This window comes from Jaculus jaculus, chromosome 5 (assembly GCF_020740685.1).
Source record: "Jaculus jaculus isolate mJacJac1 chromosome 5, mJacJac1.mat.Y.cur, whole genome shotgun sequence".
NCBI lineage: Eukaryota > Metazoa > Chordata > Mammalia > Rodentia > Dipodidae > Jaculus > Jaculus jaculus.
Window position 1 is genome coordinate 45,146,614 of NC_059106.1, and position 21,425 is coordinate 45,168,038.

The 21,425-nt window shown below is 44.2% G+C and overlaps 1 protein-coding gene across 1 annotated transcript in view; it reads left to right on the forward strand.

Moving 5' to 3' along the window:
* Pex14 (peroxisomal biogenesis factor 14) overlaps window positions 1-21,425 on the forward strand; it is a 191,345-nt gene that overhangs the window by 155,881 nt on the left and 14,039 nt on the right. Inside the window, exon 4 of the mRNA XM_045150854.1 lies at window positions 1,083-1,211. Coding sequence (XP_045006789.1) covers window positions 1,083-1,211 — 129 coding nt within the window. The remainder of the gene's footprint in view (window positions 1-1,082; window positions 1,212-21,425) is intronic.

Genomic DNA, 21,425 nt, shown 5'->3' on the forward strand with positions numbered 1-21,425 from the left:
TGGCTCAACTGGATATTGGGATTCCTGGAATAGTCAGGGCTGGTCTGAGTTGTCTTTTGCCATGGTCTCCCACCTGCTTTCCCCAGCTACTGCAGGAGAGCACGTTTATACATGCTGTGACTTTCTGAGTGGGCATTACAGGAAAGTTCTCATTCCTGGCCACTGTACTTCATTCCTGTTCTGTGGCTTGGTCAGTGCCTTGTTCTCTACCAAGTCATTGCCCATCCCCATTGGCCTCTGGAAAATCTGGCTATGTGCTCACTGGACTTGGGGTGTTGGTGGGCTCTCATTTGCCTTCCATTCCTTCATGAGCAAATCCTTTCCACATGTTATAGCCACTGCAGATGGCGCCCTGTGGTTTCCCGATGGCCCATGTGCAATGTGGGTTAGAGTGTTGGGAGGACTTTAAAAAAGGGAAAAGACAGACTAGCCAAAGGCGATCAGGCAGCCCATGATAGGCTCGAGCAATAATCATCTGAAAGTTTGGGCCTGGCCTTGTTTTGATCTGTTTTCTTGTTTTATTTTCTTCTTTTCATTCTATATCCCATTCATACTAATCACAGTCAGTCCTGATTTTTCTTTTTATTTCTGCATTTGTCATAAAATAAAGCAAATTATTCCCGTCTTTGGAAACGATCTAGACTAATTAGTCGTCTCACCCAATAATTAGTTTTTTGTTTCCCTGTCTGTTTTCATGCATTATTGTTAGTTTTTCCCCCTCTTTTTTTTTTTTTTTTAACACCATTACAGATTAAAATGAGCTACATTTGCAGTTGATGGTATCTGTTTTCGGGGAGAATGGAGAATTGCAGTACAGAGTGACTTCAAAAGCAGCAATAAACTCAAGGATAAATTAAGGAAATTGAATGAGCCACATTTGGAAGCAGTGTTGAGGCTAATATTCTGTCGCTTAAGGTTAAATTGCAGCCGAGGGGGTTCTGGAGAACCCGAAATCGGGGAGGCAACTTACCAAGATGCAAGACACTGCTGTGGCCTCTAGGGCCTTTTCGCAAGGAAGATTTCATTGCAGCATGGACTCCGGCAGAAGGTACTCACCTGTGTTCTGTGCTTTTTCTCCCCAGGGCTGACAGATGAAGAGATTGATCTGGCTTTCCAGCAGTCAGGCACTGCTGCTGATGAACCTTCATCCTTGGGCCCAGCCACCCAGGTTGTTCCTGTCCAGCCCCCTCACCTCAATCCACAGCCATACAGTAAGTCACCTGCCATAGCTTCTTTGTAATTGTGACTGGGATCCAAGACTTTGGTACAAGAGCAATATCTTGGGTATCCCAGACTCAGCACACTGGGCAAAGAAACCAGTCTTCATTTGACTAGGGTTTTAAAATAAATAAATAAAAAGCTCTTGGGATTTTTTAACAAAAGGTGATCCATGCACATCTACCTTGACTGTGTTAAGTGAGGCTGGAGAAGAGAGCAAGGTGGTGGTGCTGTTTCTGGTAATGCTTCTTACACCAGTGGTTTCCTGTGTCACTTTCCTGACTAGCAACATGGACTTGGGATTCATGAGTGCATTCTCCTTTAGTTGCTGAAGGAACTTGTCTCTGACTTTATTTTTAAAACTTAATATTTGTAAGTTTAGGCCGATCTTCTCTCCTATGTCCCAGCTATACTGTCCATGTTATATTCATGTAGTAGCAACCTATTAGTTTCATGTTAAAATATAAAGGTCCATTTTGCATGCTAGTTTTAATAATCATATGAGATCATGGCCAGTGAGGGGTTTTTGTTGTTTTTAAGTGAAGACTGCTATAGTAAAAAGTACAGCTGTAGGTGAATTCATCCAGAAAAAGACAAAATCTCTTCTCTAGGTCACTTACAAAAAGTATTTTAAAAGTTAAAATTGACTCCCAAAGCTACAGAAAATAGTTCAATTTTGTTTCTTTAAAGCAACTCAGCTTGACTCTATTATCTTTCAAAATGCCTTTTCTATAATTTTCATTTTAATTGTCTTGAGAAGTTTCAATTTTTTCAAAAAATGATTTAAAAGAGTGTTAGAGACCAGTTTTAAAGGGAATATTTTAAAATGGCAGGCTTATTTTAATCCCTGAACGTAGGCTCTAAAGCCACCTTCTTTCTATCTCTTCACCATGCTTTCACCTAGCTTTGGCTGCAGGTGGTCAGATTATCTGTGTGGTAGACACAGCAGCAGAATGCTGTCACCTGTGGATAAGTGAGAAGCCCAGCAGTGGGCTGGACTCTGCCTGTGTGTCACAGATCATATTTAAAGAGCGCATCTACTTTCTCAGAAAGCTGAAGGGCAAAGCCAGGACACATGTGCCCACACATCTTATCCCTCTACATTTGGCCTAAGCACCAGCTGGAAAGAGGCCTGCGACTCAGGGAAGAACCTTGTGATTTTCCTCCTCTTGTGACTGGAGACTCATTTATTCATTCGTAGACCTCATTCTTTCAATTGTGTTGACTTAGGGCCCTAAACCTAGCTTTTAACCAAGGGCCAAGTGTCCATACTTTTCCTGAGTCAGGTCCCTGGGCCCACCCGTTTAATGGTATTTGTTGAGGATAGGCAGTGGCAGCTGGGGTGCAGAATTTTCTAAGATGCACATCTGTTCTGTTCCAGCTGTTTCTTCCCATGGCTTAATACCAAACAGGTCTCTAGGCTACTTACAAACTTCCTTCTTAGAAACAAATTGTTCTGCTTGGTCACAGAGTTGGCCTTAAATGACACACTTTTGCCCTCCTTCTGGATGTACAAAGGGTTAACTGCTAGTCTTCCTGAAAGGCTGAAGAATGGGACACAGCCACAGTAATCTACATCACTCTTCCACTCACTCACACACGCAGATACCTTTAGTCTCTTGGCTCTAAAAATAACACACACCTTCTTAGAGACAGACTTCCTCATGCTTTGACACCAGCATGAAAACAATGGTAATGGTAATTTTAAATGCCTAAAGTTTTCAGTTGTCACCATTGAGCTCATTCTCCTCGTACTGTTACCTTGCTCCTTTCAGCTCTGGGGGTGACTCTGCCTCTTCACTTTTGTACTTTTGCCAAGAGGTGTCAAAACTGCTCAAAAAAAAAAAAAAAAGACTTGATTTTGATTAATATAGAGAAACAAGACTTTGCCTGACTGATAATAAAACTGATAAATGACATTTGAATTACTTGTAGCGGTAATTTATTACATAAAATATCTTTTATTTGACATGCGATTAGTTGCTGGAAGCATCACTCAATCTGACTAGTTTAAACATGCTCTAAAATGAACCCCAGTAAAAACCAGGGCTGTCGGCTGCTCGCGCTATGAAATATACTAATCCTGGAGTGAGGGGAAAAAAGCCTGACTTTAAATATTTAAATGATTAATTGGGTTTATATTTTTTTTTTGCCTCTCTAACCCCCTTAATTACAAGCAAACTCAGGGGAGTTTCTGAACTAGGTGTGCAGTCTGCATGCTTATCACTGAGGCATTGTCTGTGTCTGGGAGGGATTTATGGCCTCCTGTTCATGTGTGTTCCTGCTGTTTTAACGCCTAGGTCTCTGGCAGCCCTTTCCTTCTCATTTCTTGGCTGTTGAAGGACATTTTACCTCTAAGTCTAAGCCTGCAAAATGGAATTTCCAAGCCCAGCCCCAAATGCTCATGGGTTGGGGTGGGGTAGGTTTTCCGAGACCACCTTAGGGAGCCAGTGCATACCAGTCTCCATCTCCTGGCCTGCTATCCCACTGGCTCAGAGGCTGCCGGGCTGTTGGGTGCTCTGTGGTGAGTAGTTGATCTTGAGATGTTAGTTAAGTGCCAATGGACTCCAAGAGAAGCACTAGTTCAGTTCAGTGTGTCTTAATAAGTACTGGGGTGATCAACACCACAGAATGTGAGAGATTCAAGGCATGATCTTGAAGAATCCCACAGGCTCTTGGGAGAGGTAAGATAAACTTAAGAAAAAGAGAATAATACAAAGCATTATGAGTTCACACCAAAATTAATTATACAGACAAAAAAAATTCCACAAGTTCATAGAAAAGAGAAAAATTAATGTGGACTACAGAAGTCAGGAGGCTTTGTGGAAGTGGCAGGAAGGTGACATGTAGAGGAAGCTTGGTATCACCTGGTACTAGGAAAAGTCAGGTTGTGATTCGAGAAGAGATTTGACATTCTGTGTTTCATATTTTGGTTTCTTTCTGTTTTACTTTGAGTCAAAAATCAGCCTGTGAGGGCTGGAGAGATGACTCTCAGTAGTTAAGCTGTTTGCCTGCAGAGTCTAACAACCTAGGTTCAATTCCCCAGTCCATATAAAGTCAGATGCACAAAGTGGTACATGAATCTGGAGTTGTTTTCAGCAGCTGGAGTTCCTGGCATTTCTGCCCCCCCCCTTCTCACTCTCTTCTTGCAAATAATTTATAAAAATATTTTCTAAACTATTTTAAAAAAAGAAGCAGCATGTGTACACATGCAGGCCTAGTGTGGTCTCACATGCAGAATCCAGCTCAATGCTGAGCTGAAACAAGCAGAGAAGAGCTGTAAGCTATAAGCAGGGCCAGTGTCAACTTTGTAGGGTAACAATTTTTTCTTAGGTTTCAACATTTTCCCTCACTCTCTTTGATAACAAGTTTAGGCCCCTTCAAAGACTGACCTGCTGCCTCTTAAAACAGTCTAGAGATGTCGGAGGCTGGTGAAAGGCTTTGAGCGATTTTATTAGAAATCCTGAGAGACAGTTTTTTTTTTTTTCTGTTTGCTTCTTTTATTGCCATGTTTAGTAGCAAATATGTATCCTTGATGATCTTAACTTAGTGAGCAGGCATTTATTATTGAATGTCTACCAGTTCTAGGCACTGTGCTAGACCCCTGGGATGAAAAGATTAGTAGACTGTTGTTCATCCATTTCCCAGTACTATAATGAATACTTGAGAAGATCAATCTAGAAAAAGAAAAAGTTTATTTTTGACTTACAGTTTCAGTCTACGATTGGTTGACCCTGTTGCTTTGTGGCTTCTGGTTGTAGGTGCTAAGTGACATTGGTCAGGAGCATATATGGCAGAACACAGCTTCTCATGTCATTGGCTAAGGAACAAAAGTGAGAAAGGAAAGGCCTGTGGTCCCCTCATTCCCTCACAATGAGCTGAAGACCTCTCATAAGACCCCACCTCCCTGCCCCAGTTCTCACTGCCTCCTGATAGCATCTCCCTGGCAAGTAGGCCTGCAGACTGTAACACAAGGTCTCCTGCTCTCACGTTGCTCCCATGTCTTAGGAAAGGCAGTGAAGCGAGCTTGGTAGCGCTTGGGAGGCCAGCCCAGGGCTGAGGCCAGTGCACGAGGGAGCAGATGTTGAACTGGATCTGGGGGTGATGGGATCAGTGACAGACAGGATGGACAAGAGCACAAGGGTACGAAACCATGTGATGACCTTAAGAATTTCTGAGCTGTCCAGATATGGGGAAGGGGTAGGAGAGGGCTATAGCTGAGCTGTCACTCTGACAGAGGCACAACGAAGTTGGGCCTGGAAATGGATCATCTGATGATTGCTGAAGCTGTGTTGCCTATTTGTTCGTATCGTTCTTAGACTGGTGTTAGAGGCATTTGTATCGCTGGGCAGATATCTGGGGGATGCTGGCCTGAGTTAGTGTTGCCTGATAAATCACTGCTTTTCTTCCTGGTAGGAGCCAGCTGTCCATTCCTCCAGGACATCTTCCCAGTACTTCCTTCCCACAACCTTTGTGGAGCTGCCCTGTGACTCTCTCTGCCCCATGCCCCAGCACTGTACTTAATGTTTGTTTCAGTGTCTTTCTCATTAAACTGGTAGCTCTGAGACTTCTTCTTCTTCTTCTTTTTTTTTTTTTTTTTTTTTTTTTGGTTTTTCAAGGTAGGGACTCTGGCCCAGGCTGACCTGGAATTCACTGTGGAGTCTCAGGGGGGCCTTGAACTCATGGCAATCCTCCTACCTCTGCCTCCCAAGGGCTGGGATTAAAGGCGTGCGCCACCAGTGGCCTGGCACTGAGACTTCTTTTTTAATGTAATGGCCTGAGGCTGTGACTTAGCAGGTGTTCTAGAGATGCTTGTTGCTTGGGTAAATGGTAGCAATGTGCTTGGAAACTGCAAAGATGCTATCCTGTAATAGCATCCACTTGAGCCAGCTGCTCTGGTGGCCAAGACCATTTTATATGGAATGAAGTCTAGTGCTTGGAGAAGGACAGAGAAGAATAACCTGTATTATCTAGAAAAGAGTAGCAATATTGAGAAATTCTCATTCCAGAATTTAAGAACAAGGGGAATTCTAGAAGGGTAGACTTCAACAAGTCTTCTTGAGGGGATGAGACAAAGCTGCATCTAAGAAAATAGGAGTAGTTTTCTCTGCTGAATAAAGTTAGGCCATCGAGGCTGCCATGAAGGCCCTGTGGTCTTCAGGGACCCAGCTCTGCCTCAGTGCTCTGCATCCTTGACAGCTTGCTGGCATCCATCTTATGATCCAGCCTGACTGCTCTAGCTTCAGCTATCCCTTCTGCCATACAACCAGCAGGAAGGAAACGAACCAGCTACCTTCTGAGGATGCCTCCTAGAAATTGCCTATCTTCCTTCCATTTTCTCCATACTGACTAGAACTCAGTTGTATGTCATTCTTCTTTGCAGGGGAGGCCAAGAAAAGCAATCTTATTATGGTGGAGCATGCTCTCAGCTTTTTAGGTCCCATAGGAAGTTTGAGTTGACTTGAACGCTTATACATGGGATAATGTTGAGTGGGCCTTGGCAGGCTCTGGAGGCTAGCTGTGATGGTATTTAGAAAGGTTTAGCTACCAAGTTAGGTGGGTTAGGATTCCTGAATATTATCGTTCTTTATAATTTATCTAAATGTTGCATCCTTTCATGTGGATAAGATATTACAGGGTGGGGCTGGAGAGATGGCTTAGCGGTTAAGCGCTTGCCTGTGAAGCCTAAGGACCCCGGTTCGAGGCTCAGTTCCCCAGGTCCCATGTTAGCCAGATGCACAAGGGGGCGCATGCGTCTGGAGTTCGTTTGCAGAGGCTGGAAGCCCTGGCGCGCCCATTCTCTCTCTCTCCCTCTATCTGTCTTTCTCTCTGTGTCTGTCGCTCTCAAATAAATAATTAAAAATTAAAAAAAAAGATATTACAGGGTGTATTTTTAAAAGTTGCATTAGAATTCTCAAGTCTTGCTTCTTTGATTTCAGTTGCCAAACAAGCAGAGAAAATTTACCACTTTAAGTGCTGTGTGCTGTTCTCATCCATCACCTACTTCCTTCTCTGAGGTAGGGTCTCACTCTAGCCCATGCTGACCTGGAATTCACTATGTAGTCTCAGGCTGGCCTTGAACTCATGGTGATCCTCCTACTTCTGCTTCCCAAGTGCTGGGATTAAAGGCATGTGCTACCATGCCCAACTGAGCCCTTTTATTTATTTATTTTGAACTCTTTTATTTTTAAAAATCAACTTTACTGAGGTTAGTCTACATAAAATCAAATGTGACCATTGTAATTTGAATTTTGACAACTATGCACTTCAGGTAACCTTCACCACACTGCAGAATATTTTCAGTATCCCAAAGGTTCCCTTGTGCCCCATTTCCTGCCAGTCCACTGCCATCCTGCCTCTAGAGCAGCCACTGTTTTGCTCTCTCTCACTACCTATTAGATCTCTTTCCCAGTGTTTCATATAAATGAAATCATATGGTGTGCACACATTTGTGTCTGGTTTCTGCATAGTAGTGTTGCAAGCCCTCCAAGTTGCTGTGCGTATCAGAAGCTCCTTCCTGTTCATCCGCAAGTGGAGCTTACTGTGTGGATGCGTCATTGTTTGTTTATCCACTCACCAGTTGATAAACTGGGTTGTTTCCAGTTTTTAGCCATTATGAATAAAACTCTTGTGAACATTCATGTGTAAGTCTTCGTATGCTTTTATTTCTCTTGGGTGAATGCCTAGGAGGAGAAGTGCTGGTTCGTATGTTGTGCGTGTTTAACTTCTTAAGAAACTGCTCAGTTGTTTTCCAAAGTGGTTGTACTGTTTTGCCTTTTTACCAGCAGCTGAGTTTGAGGCACTCCCACTTTTACTAACTGCTGACATTTGTAGCCCCTTTGATTTTAGACATTTTAATGTGTGTGCCATGATGTCTTCTGGGTCACCTTTCTGTGATGTCTCATCAGGTTGCCCATCTTTATGTGCTTTTATTGCTCATTTACATATCTTTTGTCAAGTGTCTGTTCTGTCCCTTTGGTCATTACTAATTGTCTTCTTAATGATTTAGAAGAGTCCTTTATGTATTGTGGATTCAAGTCCTTGGTCAGGTAGAGGACTAGTTTCCTATTAGTCTGTGTGTTGCCTTTCTGCTTCATGGCTACTGTCTGAGAGGGGTGGGGGACTTCTACCTTTGCTTATGGCATCTCAGCAGGCAGAAAGACCTTGAGACTTAGTAACATTGCCTTTTGAAAAGCAGCAGATTCTAACTTTGATGACATACATTTACCTCAACCCTCCCTCCTTTTACATCCATGGTTTTGTGTCCTAAGAAGGCTTTGTTCACCCCAAGGTTGGAAAAACCATCCTGTGTTTTCATAGTGTAACGATTATATTGTTTGTGATGTGGGGATCAAACCCAGGGCTTGTCACAGGTTAGTTGAGCACTCTGACATTGATCTACACCCTCAGCCCTGGAGAGTTAGTCTTTAGGTCTATGTCCATGGTCAGTTCTGAGTTGATTTTCTGTATGGTGTGAGGTAATAAAAGCTCATGTGTGTAGATCCTTGTGTTCATAAAATTGTTTTATCCCCAATGAGTTACTTGTCTCTTTGTAAAGCATCAGTTGACCATATGTTCATAAGTTTGTTTGTATACTTTAAAAAGTAAGTAAGTAAGTATGTATGTATGTATGTATTATTATTATTAGAAGAGAGAATGGTGAGCTGGAGAGATGGCTTAGAGGCTAAGGACCCTGGTTTCATTCTCCAGGTCCCATGTAAGCCAGATGTACATGGTGGCACATGCATCTGGAGCTCGTTTGCAGTGGCTGGAGGCCCTGGTGCGCGTGCTCACTCACTGTCTCTCTCTCTCTCACTCACTCACTTTGTCTCTCCCTCTTTCTGTCTCTAATTTAAAAAAACTAAAGAGAGAATGGCTACATCAGAGCCTCTTGCTGCTATAAACACACACTCCAGATGCATGTAGCACTTTGTGTATCTGGCTTTTACTTTGGTACTGGAGAATCAAACCTGGGCTGTCAGATTTTGCAGGCAAGTACCTTTAGCCACCAAACCATCTCTCTAGCCCCCCCAATTTCTTAAAAAAAATTATTGAAGTATGAAGCTGAATGTGCTGACTTATACCTTTAATCCCAACCCTTGGAGGATAGTGAGTTTGAGGACAGCCTGTGTTAAGAAACAAGTCCCAGGTTAGCCTGGTTAAAGTGTATCATGAAACTCATCCATTTTAAGTGTACAATTCAATGATTTTTAGCAATTTAATTGAGTGAATCAGCTTTAGGACACTTTGAGCCCTTGAGCCCATTCACTGTTTTTCTGTTTTAGTGTGTGTGTATGTGTGCACTTTGTATGCACATACGTTCACAATGGTGGTTGAGAGGGAGTGCTGCTCACTTGCAGGGACAAGAATGGGACATGGTATCTGCTCCATTGCTCATGCTCCTGCTCCTGGCTAGATCTCTGCTCCTCCGTGGTACTCATGGCCATGCCCAGCTGCCTGTGTGATCTGGAGATTTGAACTTGGGCAGTCTCAGGCCCTCATGCTTGTACAGGCAGTACACTTAACCACTAAGCCATCTCTCTAGTCCCCCATTTACTATCAATTCTTATGTCCACCACTAATGTACTTTCTATCACTGTAAATTTACTTTTTCCAGACTTTTCAGAGTAGATGATTCTTATGCTTGGCTTCTTCTTATTGTCATAGTTTTTTTAAAAAAATATTTATTTGTTTATTTGAGAGAAAGAGGGAAAGAGAGAGAGACAGAGACAGAGACAGATAGATATTGAATGGGCACACCAGGGCCTCCAGCCACTGTAAATAAACCCCCAGATGCATGTGCCACCTTGTGCATCTGAGGTTACGTGGTCCTGGGGAATCAAACTGGGTCCTTTGGCTTTGCAGGCAAGTGCCTTAGCCACTAAGCCATCTCTCCAGCCCCTTATGTCATAGTTTTGAGTTCATCCACATGATGGTATGTGTCAGGACTTCATTCATTCTTACTGCTGATTAGCATTTAATTAATTGTATATGTTCCTTCTTTTGTCTGCTGGTTCACTGGTTGATGGGCACTTAGATGGTCTCTTGGTTTCTGTTTGATACTGGGAGTTGAGCTCAAGGCCTTGGGCATGCTAGGCAAGTATTCTACTACCCTTAGCCCCACCTCCTGATTTGGGTGACATGAATAATGTCACCAAAATAATGGCACCAAATAGTGCCTGCTTTTTTTCTTTTTTTAAAGTTCCTAAGCCACTCATGTAAACCAAATGTAAAAAGTGGTTTAAGCATCTGGTGTTTGTTTGCAGTGGCAAGCGGCCCTGGCATCCCCATACACACACAAACAAATAATTTTTTTTTTTTCGAGGTAGGGTCTCACTCTGGCTCAGGCTGACCTGGAATTCACTATGTAGTCTCAGGGTAGCCTCGAACTCTCGGCGATCCTCCTACCTCTGCCTCCTGAGTGCTGGGATTAAAGGCATGCGCCACCACGCCCGGCTAACAAATAATTTTTTTTTGATTATTTTTTTGAGATAGGTTCTTACTCTAGATCAAGCTGACCTGGAATTTACTCTGTATTCTCAGGGTGGCCTCAAACTCATGGTGATCCTCCTACCTCTGCCTCCCGAGTGCTGGGATTAAAGGCGTGCGCCACCACGCCCAGCAACAATTTGTTAAGAACATGCAGTAAGATTTATCTTTTGCATATGCATGTGTGTATGTGTGTTCATGTGTGTGTGCATGTATGTGGAAGCCAGATACATCATGTGTCATCCTCAATCACTCTTCACCTTAGTTACTGAGGCAGGGCTTCTTACTTGAACCTGGAGATTGCTAATTCAGCTAGTCTAGCTAGCCATCTTGCTCTGGGACCCCATCTTTACCTGCAGAGTATTGGGATTATAGGCAGGCCACCATAGCTGCAAGGCATTTACAGTGGTGCTGGGGATCCAAATTTAGGTCATCATACTTGTGGGGCAAGTGCTTTATCCACTGAGCCATCTCCCTAGTTCCTATTAGTAAGTTATACAAATAAGTTATAACTCATTTAATTCATGTAGCCATCATCATATCACAATATAGAAAGTTTCCATTGTCCGGAAGTTTCTTTGTGCCTGGCATCTCACCTATCCCTGCTCCTATGCATACCCAGCCTATGTTTTGTTACTGTGCTTCTGCCTTTAGCACATTCATTTCAGTGGAATTGCAAAGCTTGTTGCTTTGGGTTACTATTTTACTGTAAGATTTTTGGAGTGATCCATGCTGAGATACACAGATATTTTATTCCCCTGTTGCTGAATTACATTCTAGGTGTTGGCAGGCTTCTTCTTTAAAGTGCCAGATAGTGAACACTTGTAGTATTGTGAGCCCTGTATGTCTCTGTCATCTTCTTTTCTGTCTAGCTCTTCCTATTCTTCTTTCCTCCTCCTCTTTCCTCTTTCTTTCCATCACAATCCTGTAAAAGAATAATTATTTACTGTTAGTATGTGGTGTGTATGTGTGTGTTCATATGCACAGCATGCATGTGGAGGTCAGAGGACAATGGTCAGGTGTTGAAGGCCTTCTGCCTCGTTCGGGGCTGGGTTACATGTTGTTTAATGCTGCTTTTACCAGGCTAACTGGCCCCTGAGCCTCCTGAGAATTCTCCTGTCTCCAGCTCTCTTTTCATCCATTGATGTGGGTGGGATTACATATGCCTGCCACAACATCTGGCTTTCTTTTAAAGGTTTTTTTTTTTTTTTTATTAGAGTTGGGGGGGAGGGGTAGAGGGGAGGGAAGGGAAGGGAAGAGAGGGAGAGAAGGGGTGTGCCAGGACTTCTAGCCACTGTAAGTGAACTCCAGATGCATGTGCCACCTTGGGCATCTGGCTTATGTGGGACTTAGAGAATCAAACCTGGGTCCTTAGGCTTCGCAGGCAAGTACCTTAACTGCTAAGCCATTTCTCCAGGCCACAGCTGGCTTTTTATTTATTTATTTATTTATTTATTTATTTATTTATTTATTTTTATTTTATTTTATTTTTTGAGGTAGGGTCTCATGTTAGCCCAGGCTGACCTGGAATTCACTATGTAGTCTCAGGGTGGCTTCGAACTCACGGCAATCCTCCTACCTCTGCCTCCCAAGTGCTGGGATTAAAGGTGTACGCCACCACACCTGGCCACACCTGGCTTTTTATGTGAGTGCTGAGTTCTGAACTTGGGTCATCATGCTTGCATGGCAAGTGCTTCATCAGCGAGTGGTCTCTCAGCCCTCTAAGGATCAAACCCTTGCACATGCTAGGCAGGTGTTCACTGAGCCACACCTTCTCCTTAAAAGTGTAAGAATTGGGCTAGAGAGATGGCTTAGTGGTTAAGGCACTTGCTTGTGAAGCCTGAGGACCCAGGTTTGATTCCCCAGTACCTACATAAGCCAGATGCACAAGGTGGCGCGTGCATCTGGAGTTTGTTTGCAGGACTAGAGCCCTGGCCATTCTCTCCCTTTATCTACCACTTTCTCTCAAATAAATAAAAAGGAAGTATAAGAATCATGTTTAGCTCATGCTGTATCAAAGTACACTGAGAGCTGGGCGTGGTGGCACACTCTTTTAACCCTATCACTTGGGAAGCTGAGGTAGGAGAATATGACTTTGAGACCATCCTGAGACTATGTACTTAATTCTTAGGTCAGCTTGGGCTAGAGCAGGACCCTACTCGAAAAACCAAAAATAAAGAAAACTACACTGAGATGGAGCTGGCCAGGTGGCCATTTCCTGACCTCTTTTTCACCATGTTTAGGTCAGTTTGCATATCCATGGACTTGTTGGCAGTCACTGAGGTTATTTCCAGCTGGTGGCTGTTATGCTGAACTGCTGTGAGATTGATGTACAACTGTTTGTGCACATCTTTCATTCTTTTGGGTAAATACCTATGGGTAGTCTGTTTAGTTACGTGTTAGGTATGTATTTAACTTTATAAGAGGCTTTCAAATTGTTTCCCAAAACTGTTACACCAGTTTGCATTCCCATCAACAATTTTGAGTTTACACTCTGTAAAAAATATTTTACTTACTTATTTTCGCATGTATGTATCGGTCAGTGTTCCTTGCTACTGCAAACAAAAGTTAGACACATACGTCCCTTTAAAGTTTGGCTTTTTGTGGAGAATTGGATCCAGGCTGGCAGACACATCATCTTTAATCACTGAGCCATTGCCCCAGCCCAATTTTCATTTGCTCTAAATCCTTGCCAAAATCTGGTATTCACTTTGTGAATGTAGTCATTCTGATGGGTATGTCACAGAACATTGCTTTATTTTGATTGTGTGCATGTGTGGTGCACATTTACATTGTGCTTGTGGAGTCCAGAGCTTGACTTCAGATGTCTTCCTTCATTTTTCTGCTCTTCATTTACTCAGGCAGGGTCTCTCATTTGAACCTTAGCTAGACAGCTTGCACTAGACATTTCCTGTCCACCCCCCTCCACCTCTTGTGTGCTGGGATTATAGGTGGAACCCCCCCACCTGGCACCATGTGGAGGGTCTGAGCTGTTCTCATTCTTGTATGGAAAGGGGTTTATCCACTAAGCTCCCTCCCCAGACCCCTCATTTTTATTTTATAAAAGGTTAAACTCTGTATCTCCTTGCCCCCAGCTCCCCTTTCCTTGAGGGGCCCCCTCAGTTGGGGTTATTGGTATTCACTAAAGAGTCATGAAGGCCTCAGTCATTCTCTGTGGGGGCACTGTGCCTCAGGATAGTCCTGTCAATTCTGTGGCTGTTACAGTCTTGTTGCCCTCTCTTCCACATTGTTCCCTGAGCCACAGCAGGCCTATTAGCAGTCTGATTTAGTGTTGAGTTCTCTGTGGCCTCTGTGTTTCTGCTTTGATGGGTTTTGATTAGCCATATGTTTTGTTTTGCTTTTGCAGTAAAATCTTACTGTAGCCCAGGCTGGCCTTGAACTTACCACAATCCTACTTCAACCTCCCAAATGCTGGAATTGCAGGTGTGAGCCACCATACCAAGGTTTCATTTTTAAATGGCATTTCCCCAGTGACTAATGATGCAAGCATTATTTTCATTCTCTTGGTTGTTTGTATATCTTTAAACATATTATTTATTTATTTATTTATTTATTTGAGAGAATATGGGCACCAGGGTCTCCCACATTGCAAACATGAATTCCAGATATATGTACTGTTTTGTGCACCTGGCTTTACCTAGGTACTGAGGAATTGAACCTGGGCCATCAGGCTTTGTAAGCCAGTACCTTCTACTACTGAGCCATCTCTCGAGTCCTGTTTATCTATCTTTATTAAAATGTATTTTGTGTGTGTACGAGTTTTTGGACTGCAGGTGTGCATACCACAGTGTACTTGTGGAGGTTAGAGTTCAACTTGTAGGTCTGTCCTCACCATTCCACCACATTTGAAGCGGGGTTTCTCTCCGTCTCACTCAGCTGTTGTCCCCCCTTCTCCCCCCGAGGTAGGGCCCCACTGTAGCTCAGGCTGACCTGGAATTCACTATGTAGTTTCAGGGTGGCTTTGAACTCAGGGCGATCCTCCTACCACTGCCTCCCAAGTGCTGGGATTAAAGGCGTGAGCCACCACTGCCCAGCTGTTCTTGTTGTTGCACTCATGGAGTGTTTCTGGGAAATTCTATCTTGACTCCCATCTCATCATCACAGTGCTGAGATTCCAGAAGCCCACCATAGCATCTGGCTTTTTATGTGGGGTCTGAGGATTAAACTCAGACTTAGACTTAAGCAGTGACCTTATCACTAAGCTATTTCCTCAGCCCTTCATATATCATTTGTGAAAACTTTTATAATTCTTCCACTTTAAAACCCCCCCTTGTTTTGTTACTGAGTTGTCAGAGCTCCTTCTGTATTTTAGTTATAAGTCCTTTATGCTTGACAGTTATTTTCTCTTAGCTTACGACTTACCTTTTTTTAAAAAGAATATTTTATTCTGCCAGGTGTGGTGGCACGCACTTTTAATCTCATCACTTGGGATGCAGAGGTAGGAGAATTGCCGTGAGTTCGAGGCCACCCTGAGACTCAATAGTGAATTCCAGATCAGCCTGGGCTGTAGTGAGACCTTACCTCAAAAAACCAAAAATATGTGTGTGTGTGTGTGTGTGTGTGTGTGTGTGTGTGTGTGTGTGTGTTTGACAGAGAAAGAGGGGGAGAGAGTGAGAGAATGGGTGCACCAGGGCCTCCAGCCACTGCAAATGAACTCCAGACTTGCATGCCCCCTTGTGCATCTGGCTAACGTGGGTCCTGAGGAATCGAACCTAGGTCCTTTGGCTTTGCAGGAAAACACCTTAACCGCTAAGCTCCAGCCCCATGACTTACCTTTTCATTTTCTTTTTTCTTTTGATTTTATTTTATTTTGAGGTAGGGTCTCACTCTAGCCCAGGCTGACCTGGAATTCACTATGGAGTCTCAGGGTGGCCTCAAACTCATGGAGATCCTCCTACCTCTGCCTCCTGAGTGCTGGGACTAAAGGTGTGTGCCACTGTGCCTGGCTCTCATTTTCTTTCATTCTTCTTCTTTTTTTTTTTTTTTTTAATATTTTTATTGAGAGAGAGAAGGGGTGGGGAAGAGAAAGAGAGAATAGGTATGCCACATTCTCCAGCCACTGCAAACAAACTCTAGATACATGCACCACCTTGTGCATCTGGCTTATGTGGGTACTGGGGAATTGGACCTGGGTCCTTTGGCTTTGCAGGCAAGTGCCTTAACTACTAAGCCATCTCTCCAGCTCAACTTTTCATTTTCATAATGCTGTTTTCTGAAAATGAAAGGTAAATTTTGGTAACCATTTTCTCAATGGTTTGCCTTTATTATAATTCATGCTTTTTCTTCATCTTTAATTGTTTTTATTTTTCAAGGTAGGTTTTCACTCTAGCCCAGGTTGACCTAGAATTCACTATGTACTCTCAAATCCTCCTGCCTCTGCTTCTGGACTGCTGGGACTAAAGGCTTGTGCTACCATGCCTAGATTTTTCATTTTTTTGCATGTGTATGTGGTATGGGTATATGTTATGTAGGGGGTGAAAATGTGTATGCATGTGGAGGCCAGAGGATAAACTTTGGTGTCATCCTTAGGAATGTTCTCCAATCTCTTGTTCGTGTGAGTGTGTGTGTGGTGTGTGCACATGTATGTGTTGATGCAGTATCCCATGCCACTTCCAGCAGCTGAAAGGACATCAGGTGTCCCCTTCCTCACTCACCCACTTGTTTGTCCTTGCAATGGAGTATCTTACTAATTGGCTGCTTTTCATTCACTAGCCCCAGCAGTTCTTTAGTCTCCATTCCCCATAGGACTAGGGTTACAGACATGCATGGCCTCACCCCACTATTTACGTGGGTTCTGTAGATTGGCATTCAAGAGGTCTCGGGCTCTCATTGCTTGCACAGTAAGCACATTTAAATGATTGCTGAGCCGTCTCTATCCAGCTTTACCACTCTTTGTTGTTGTTGTTGTTGTATGTGGGTATGTGCCCTTGTACCCCTCTAAGTAATCATCTATGGTGGTCTCCCCAGAGCATTATTGGGTGATCTGTTCCAACACTCTCCCATCTTGTTTCTCCCCTCCCCCTTCTTGCGAGCTCTGGTCATTCTCAGGTCTCTGTTTCTTTCCTCTGCAAGACTGGGTTGTGCACATGGCCACACCTGTTTGGTAGGTTTTGGAAATTTGGACTCTGGCAGTCTCAGGCTCTCTCAGGCCCTCATGCTTGTACAGGAAATGTATCTTAACTGCTGAGCCATTTCTCCAGCCCTGTCCATCTCTTCATATATATATATTTGAGAGAGAGAGGCAGATAGAGAGAATGGGCATGCCAGGGCCTCTAGCCATTGCAAACAAACTCCAGACACATGTGCCACCTTGTGCATCTGGCTTCATGTGGGTATGGGGGAATTGAACCTGGGTTTTTTTGGTTTTATAGTCAAGCTCCTTAACCACTAAGCATCTCCCCAGCCCCCCCCCCCCCTTTGGTTTTTTGAGATAGGGTCTCACTCTAGTTCAGGCTAATCTGGAATTTACTATATAGTCTCAGAGTGGCCTGGAACTCATGGATCCTCCTCCCTCCACCTCCCAAATGCTGGGATTAAAGGTGTATGCCACCACGCCTGGCCCCCTCCCCTTTCCTTTGAGGCACTTTATCATTGGCCTGGAACTTAACAGTGAAGCTGGACTAGCTAGCCAGCAAGCTCCTCTAGAGCTCTGCCTGTCTCCACCTCCCCAGTGCTGAGATTATAGTGCCACACCTGGTGGTGCCAGGCTGGAGCCCAGATGTCCCTGTCTGCAAGGCGGGCACTTCACGCACTGAGGTGCTTCTTCAGTGGTCTGTGCTGCGTATGCCGTCTTTGTCTTCTCCAAGACTGCAGAAATTCCCTTCTGCATTTTCTGTTTTTACATAAACTCTTCGCAGTTTTTAAAGCTCTTTGTTTCCTCTATTTTGAGTTAATTTTTATATATAGTACAAGGTGAGGGTTAATGTTCTTTTTTACTTTTTTTTTTTTTTTTTTGAGCGAGGTCTCACTGTTTTCTTTCTTTTTTTTTTTTTTTTTTGTTTTTCGAGGTAGGGTCTCACTCTGGCCCAGGCTGACCTGGAATTAACTCTGTAGTCTCAGGGTGGCCTTGAACTCACAGCAATTCTCCTACCTCTGCCTCCCGAGTGCTGGGATTAAAGGCGTGCACCACCACGCCCGGCTTCACTCTGTATATTAGGGTGGCTTTGGACTCACGACACTTCTCAGCCTGGTGAGCCTCAGCTCTCATGCTCATCTGTTGCTGTCTCTGTCCCCCCCCCCCATGTAACTGCTGTTGGGTGACTGTCGCACCTTTGCTGTCTAGGCTATGCAAGTGCTTGTGTGCAGAGCAGTGTTCTTCTAGCTGCCCTTCATGTTCACTTCTCTTCCTGCCCACTCTTGCCATCCCCAGCCATGTGCTCTGTGTGCCCTCCCTGCCTCAGCTCAGCTGCTCTCCATGCACCAGAGCCAGCAGCTCAGGCTATAGCCAGCACTGATTTGTGACTGACTGTAGTACAGGAACCTCTGTGAGTGGCCTGTCTTATCACTCAATTTTCAGGGTGGCTTATGAACCACACTAATGGGCTGTTTTAAGAAGCTAGGCCCACTGCTGTAGAGCTTGGCCATAGTCTTGGTGAGTGAGAAGAGCACACCTGTTTGTCACTTCCTACTCCTGTGTTTGGGCTGCTAGCCTCCCAGGGACCGTCAACAGAATGCATTGTCTCAGCAAGGTGCTTGTGTGCCAGCCTCCAGGACTGTCACTGATGGTGTGATCATGGTAAGTATGTAACTTAGTGCTTTCTAGTTTAGCATGGCTGTGTGGTATACATGGTTCCACCCACATGTACTGCTATCTGATTAGGACTGTTCTCATGTACCCAAAGAATTTTTTAGTTCATGGAGAAACTGGGCAGTACTAGGTTTGCTGGTGTGCAGTGAATAGTTAAGGAATCATGGGGATGCAGCTCCCTGCCTGCCATGCCTCTGTCACACATCTGTTGCCCCTTCACATGAGATTCTGAACAGGAGACCTCCATGGAGCCTGTGGATGCTCTGGCTTATTCACAGAGCACTCTGCAGTTTATAGAATGTGTTAAGTTTTGACCTTGTTGCAGCCTATGACATGGCAGTCCCAGAAATACACAGTTGTGTAGGGCAATCAGTGCTGCCAGAATTGGCTGTCCCATGTCCTTCACAAAGACACTGGGGATGTGGTGTTGGCTGATCAAGCTGTCAACAAGCAGATCAAGAAGTCCAGCAGCTGGATGCTGAGTGAAGGAGGAATGCTCTCTTGCCCTCTTGCTCTCACTGTCTCTCTTTTCATGTAGCCCAGGTTGTCTTTAAACTTGTTTCCTCCTCCCACAGCCTCAAGAGTGCTGGGATTACAGGCATGACCATGGCTCAACAGCTTTCTTTCCTCCCAGCTGGAGCCATGGAATGGCTAGCCCTGTGTTCTGTCCTGGGATACTTGGGGGCATAGTTACAGGAGAGTCCACTGGACTCAGAAAAGCAGGGGCAGGAGTTCAGGTGGTGGGGACTGGAGCCAGTTTAGGACAACTAGAGTGGTTAGCTACAGCTCTGGTCTTTTATCCTTGGAAGCCATGAAATGTATAGGAGTCATTTCCATCTGAGTTTTTCTCTCTCTTCATTTTGCCACAAGACAGAATTGTATCACACATCTCCAAAATGAGTAAAATGGCATTTCAGCTTCTTGTCTTTATAGACTCTCTGAACTTTAGGAAAGATCATTCTGGTCCCTTTTCATTAATAATGAAAACCAGGGGGCAATAAAATGTTCTTAACGTGAGCCTGGCAGGAATGGAGCAGCAGTGTGGGTCGAAGGGTGAGCTGGCAGGGAACCACAGGTGTTTCTCAGGCCTGGGGAGGGCAGAGCTCTGGCAAGGTGGGCAGCTGTGAAGGATCTGAGCTGTAGAGTGTGCCAGGTTTTGGCAGCTCAGTGCCATAGGAAGAAGCTGTGCCCATTAAGATGTGGCAGCTATGTCTGTAGGGAAGCCAGAGAGCCAGCAAAACTGAGGTCTGATCAGGTTTTCAGCTTAGTATGGCTGCTTTCATGTAGCTCTTTGGTGGACATTTGGGAATCAGTGGTGAATATGAATATGGTCTGCTGAATGTAGCACCATGTGATTGTGTCCTCTGAGGATTTGGGCTCTGTGGGCAGATGTCCCTCTGGAATAAGATCCTCTCAAGTGTGGCAAGGTCACTATCAGTCTTCACAACTTTCCTACATCTCAGTAGATATTGGAATTTTTATCCGGTGGGAAGGGTCTAAAGGGAGAGTGGGTAATAGAGAGGTCTGAGCAGGACTTAGAGGTCCAGGGTCAAGGTGAGAGGTTCACCTACTGAGGGGTTTTATAGAACTAGAACTGATGGGGTGTGGTGGCACATACCTTTAATCCCAGCACTCAGTGGCTAAGGTAGGAGGATCACCATGAGTTTGAGGCCACCCTGAGACTACATAATGAATTCCAGGTCAGCCTCGGCTAGAGTGAAAACCCTACCTCGAAAAACAACAACAAAAATTTTTAAGAGCTGGAGGTGATTCAGAGCACACAAGGCATTGCACTCCTCTTCCTTTGTAGGGATGGCTTCATTGTCACGAGTACCTCACTGGGAGCCACAGTCTAGGGAGGAATGGAGGCATCCTTGTTAATCATAACCCCCCCCCAGAATACTCAAAAGAACAGATTGATAAATATATATAAACACACATAGAAAATGCCAGCATGCCACCAAAGACCATAAGCAGAACCCAAAGAAAAATAAATAAGGTATTCTATAGTTCTTGTCAAAAAGGACTAGTGTCCCTTCTACATTAAAAAATTTTTCTTAGGGCTGGAGGGATGGCTTAGCCATTAAGGCTTTTTCCTGCAAAGCCAAAGGACCCAGGTTCAATTCTCCAGGGCCCACATAAGCCAGATGCACAAGGGGCACATGCGTCTGGAGTTCGTTTGCAGTGACTAGAGGCCCTGGCGTGCCCATTTCCTCCACCCTCAAATAAATAAATAAATATAAATAAAATATTTTAAAAATTTTACTTAAAAGTGATAAGGAATGCTAAAGTAGAAAAAGACTTTTTATTTTTTTCTTTTTCTTTTTCTTTTTTGTTTTTTTGTTTTTTCGAGGTAGGGTCTCACTCTGGCTCAGGCTGACCTGGAATTCACTATGTAGTCTCAGGGTGGCCTCGAACTCTCGGCGATCCTCCTACCGCTGCCTCCCGAGTGCTGGGATTAAAGGCATGCACCACCACGCCCGGCGAGAAAGACATTTTCTTCAGTGGTGTAGCTAGCACATAATTCTGTACATAACCCTTCACAGGATCCTGTGAAGGACGCTGATGAAATTCATTTGGTCATAAAAATAAAGACTAACAAGTAAAAAGAAAGTGATAAGGAAATGAGATCTGCAGAGAAGTGGAAAGCACACAGTATCCTGAAAGGAAGTGCTAAAGAGTGCTTAGTCCTCACTCAAAACAAGCTCAGTACGAGTCTGAGGCTGAACGAAACATTTCCCACTGTCACACTGGCAGAATGTGCGCTTGATAAACACATTATGTGAGGGCGGCTGTGGGGAGACAGGCAGGCACCAAGCATGTGGCTAGTTTGGCAGTGTCTCTCGAAGTCACAAATGCATACACCTGACCCAGTCCCTTAGGAAGTCTGAGACTTGCAGATGTCCTGTGTGAGATCTGGTATGCATGCACAGTGTGAGATGGAGTTAGG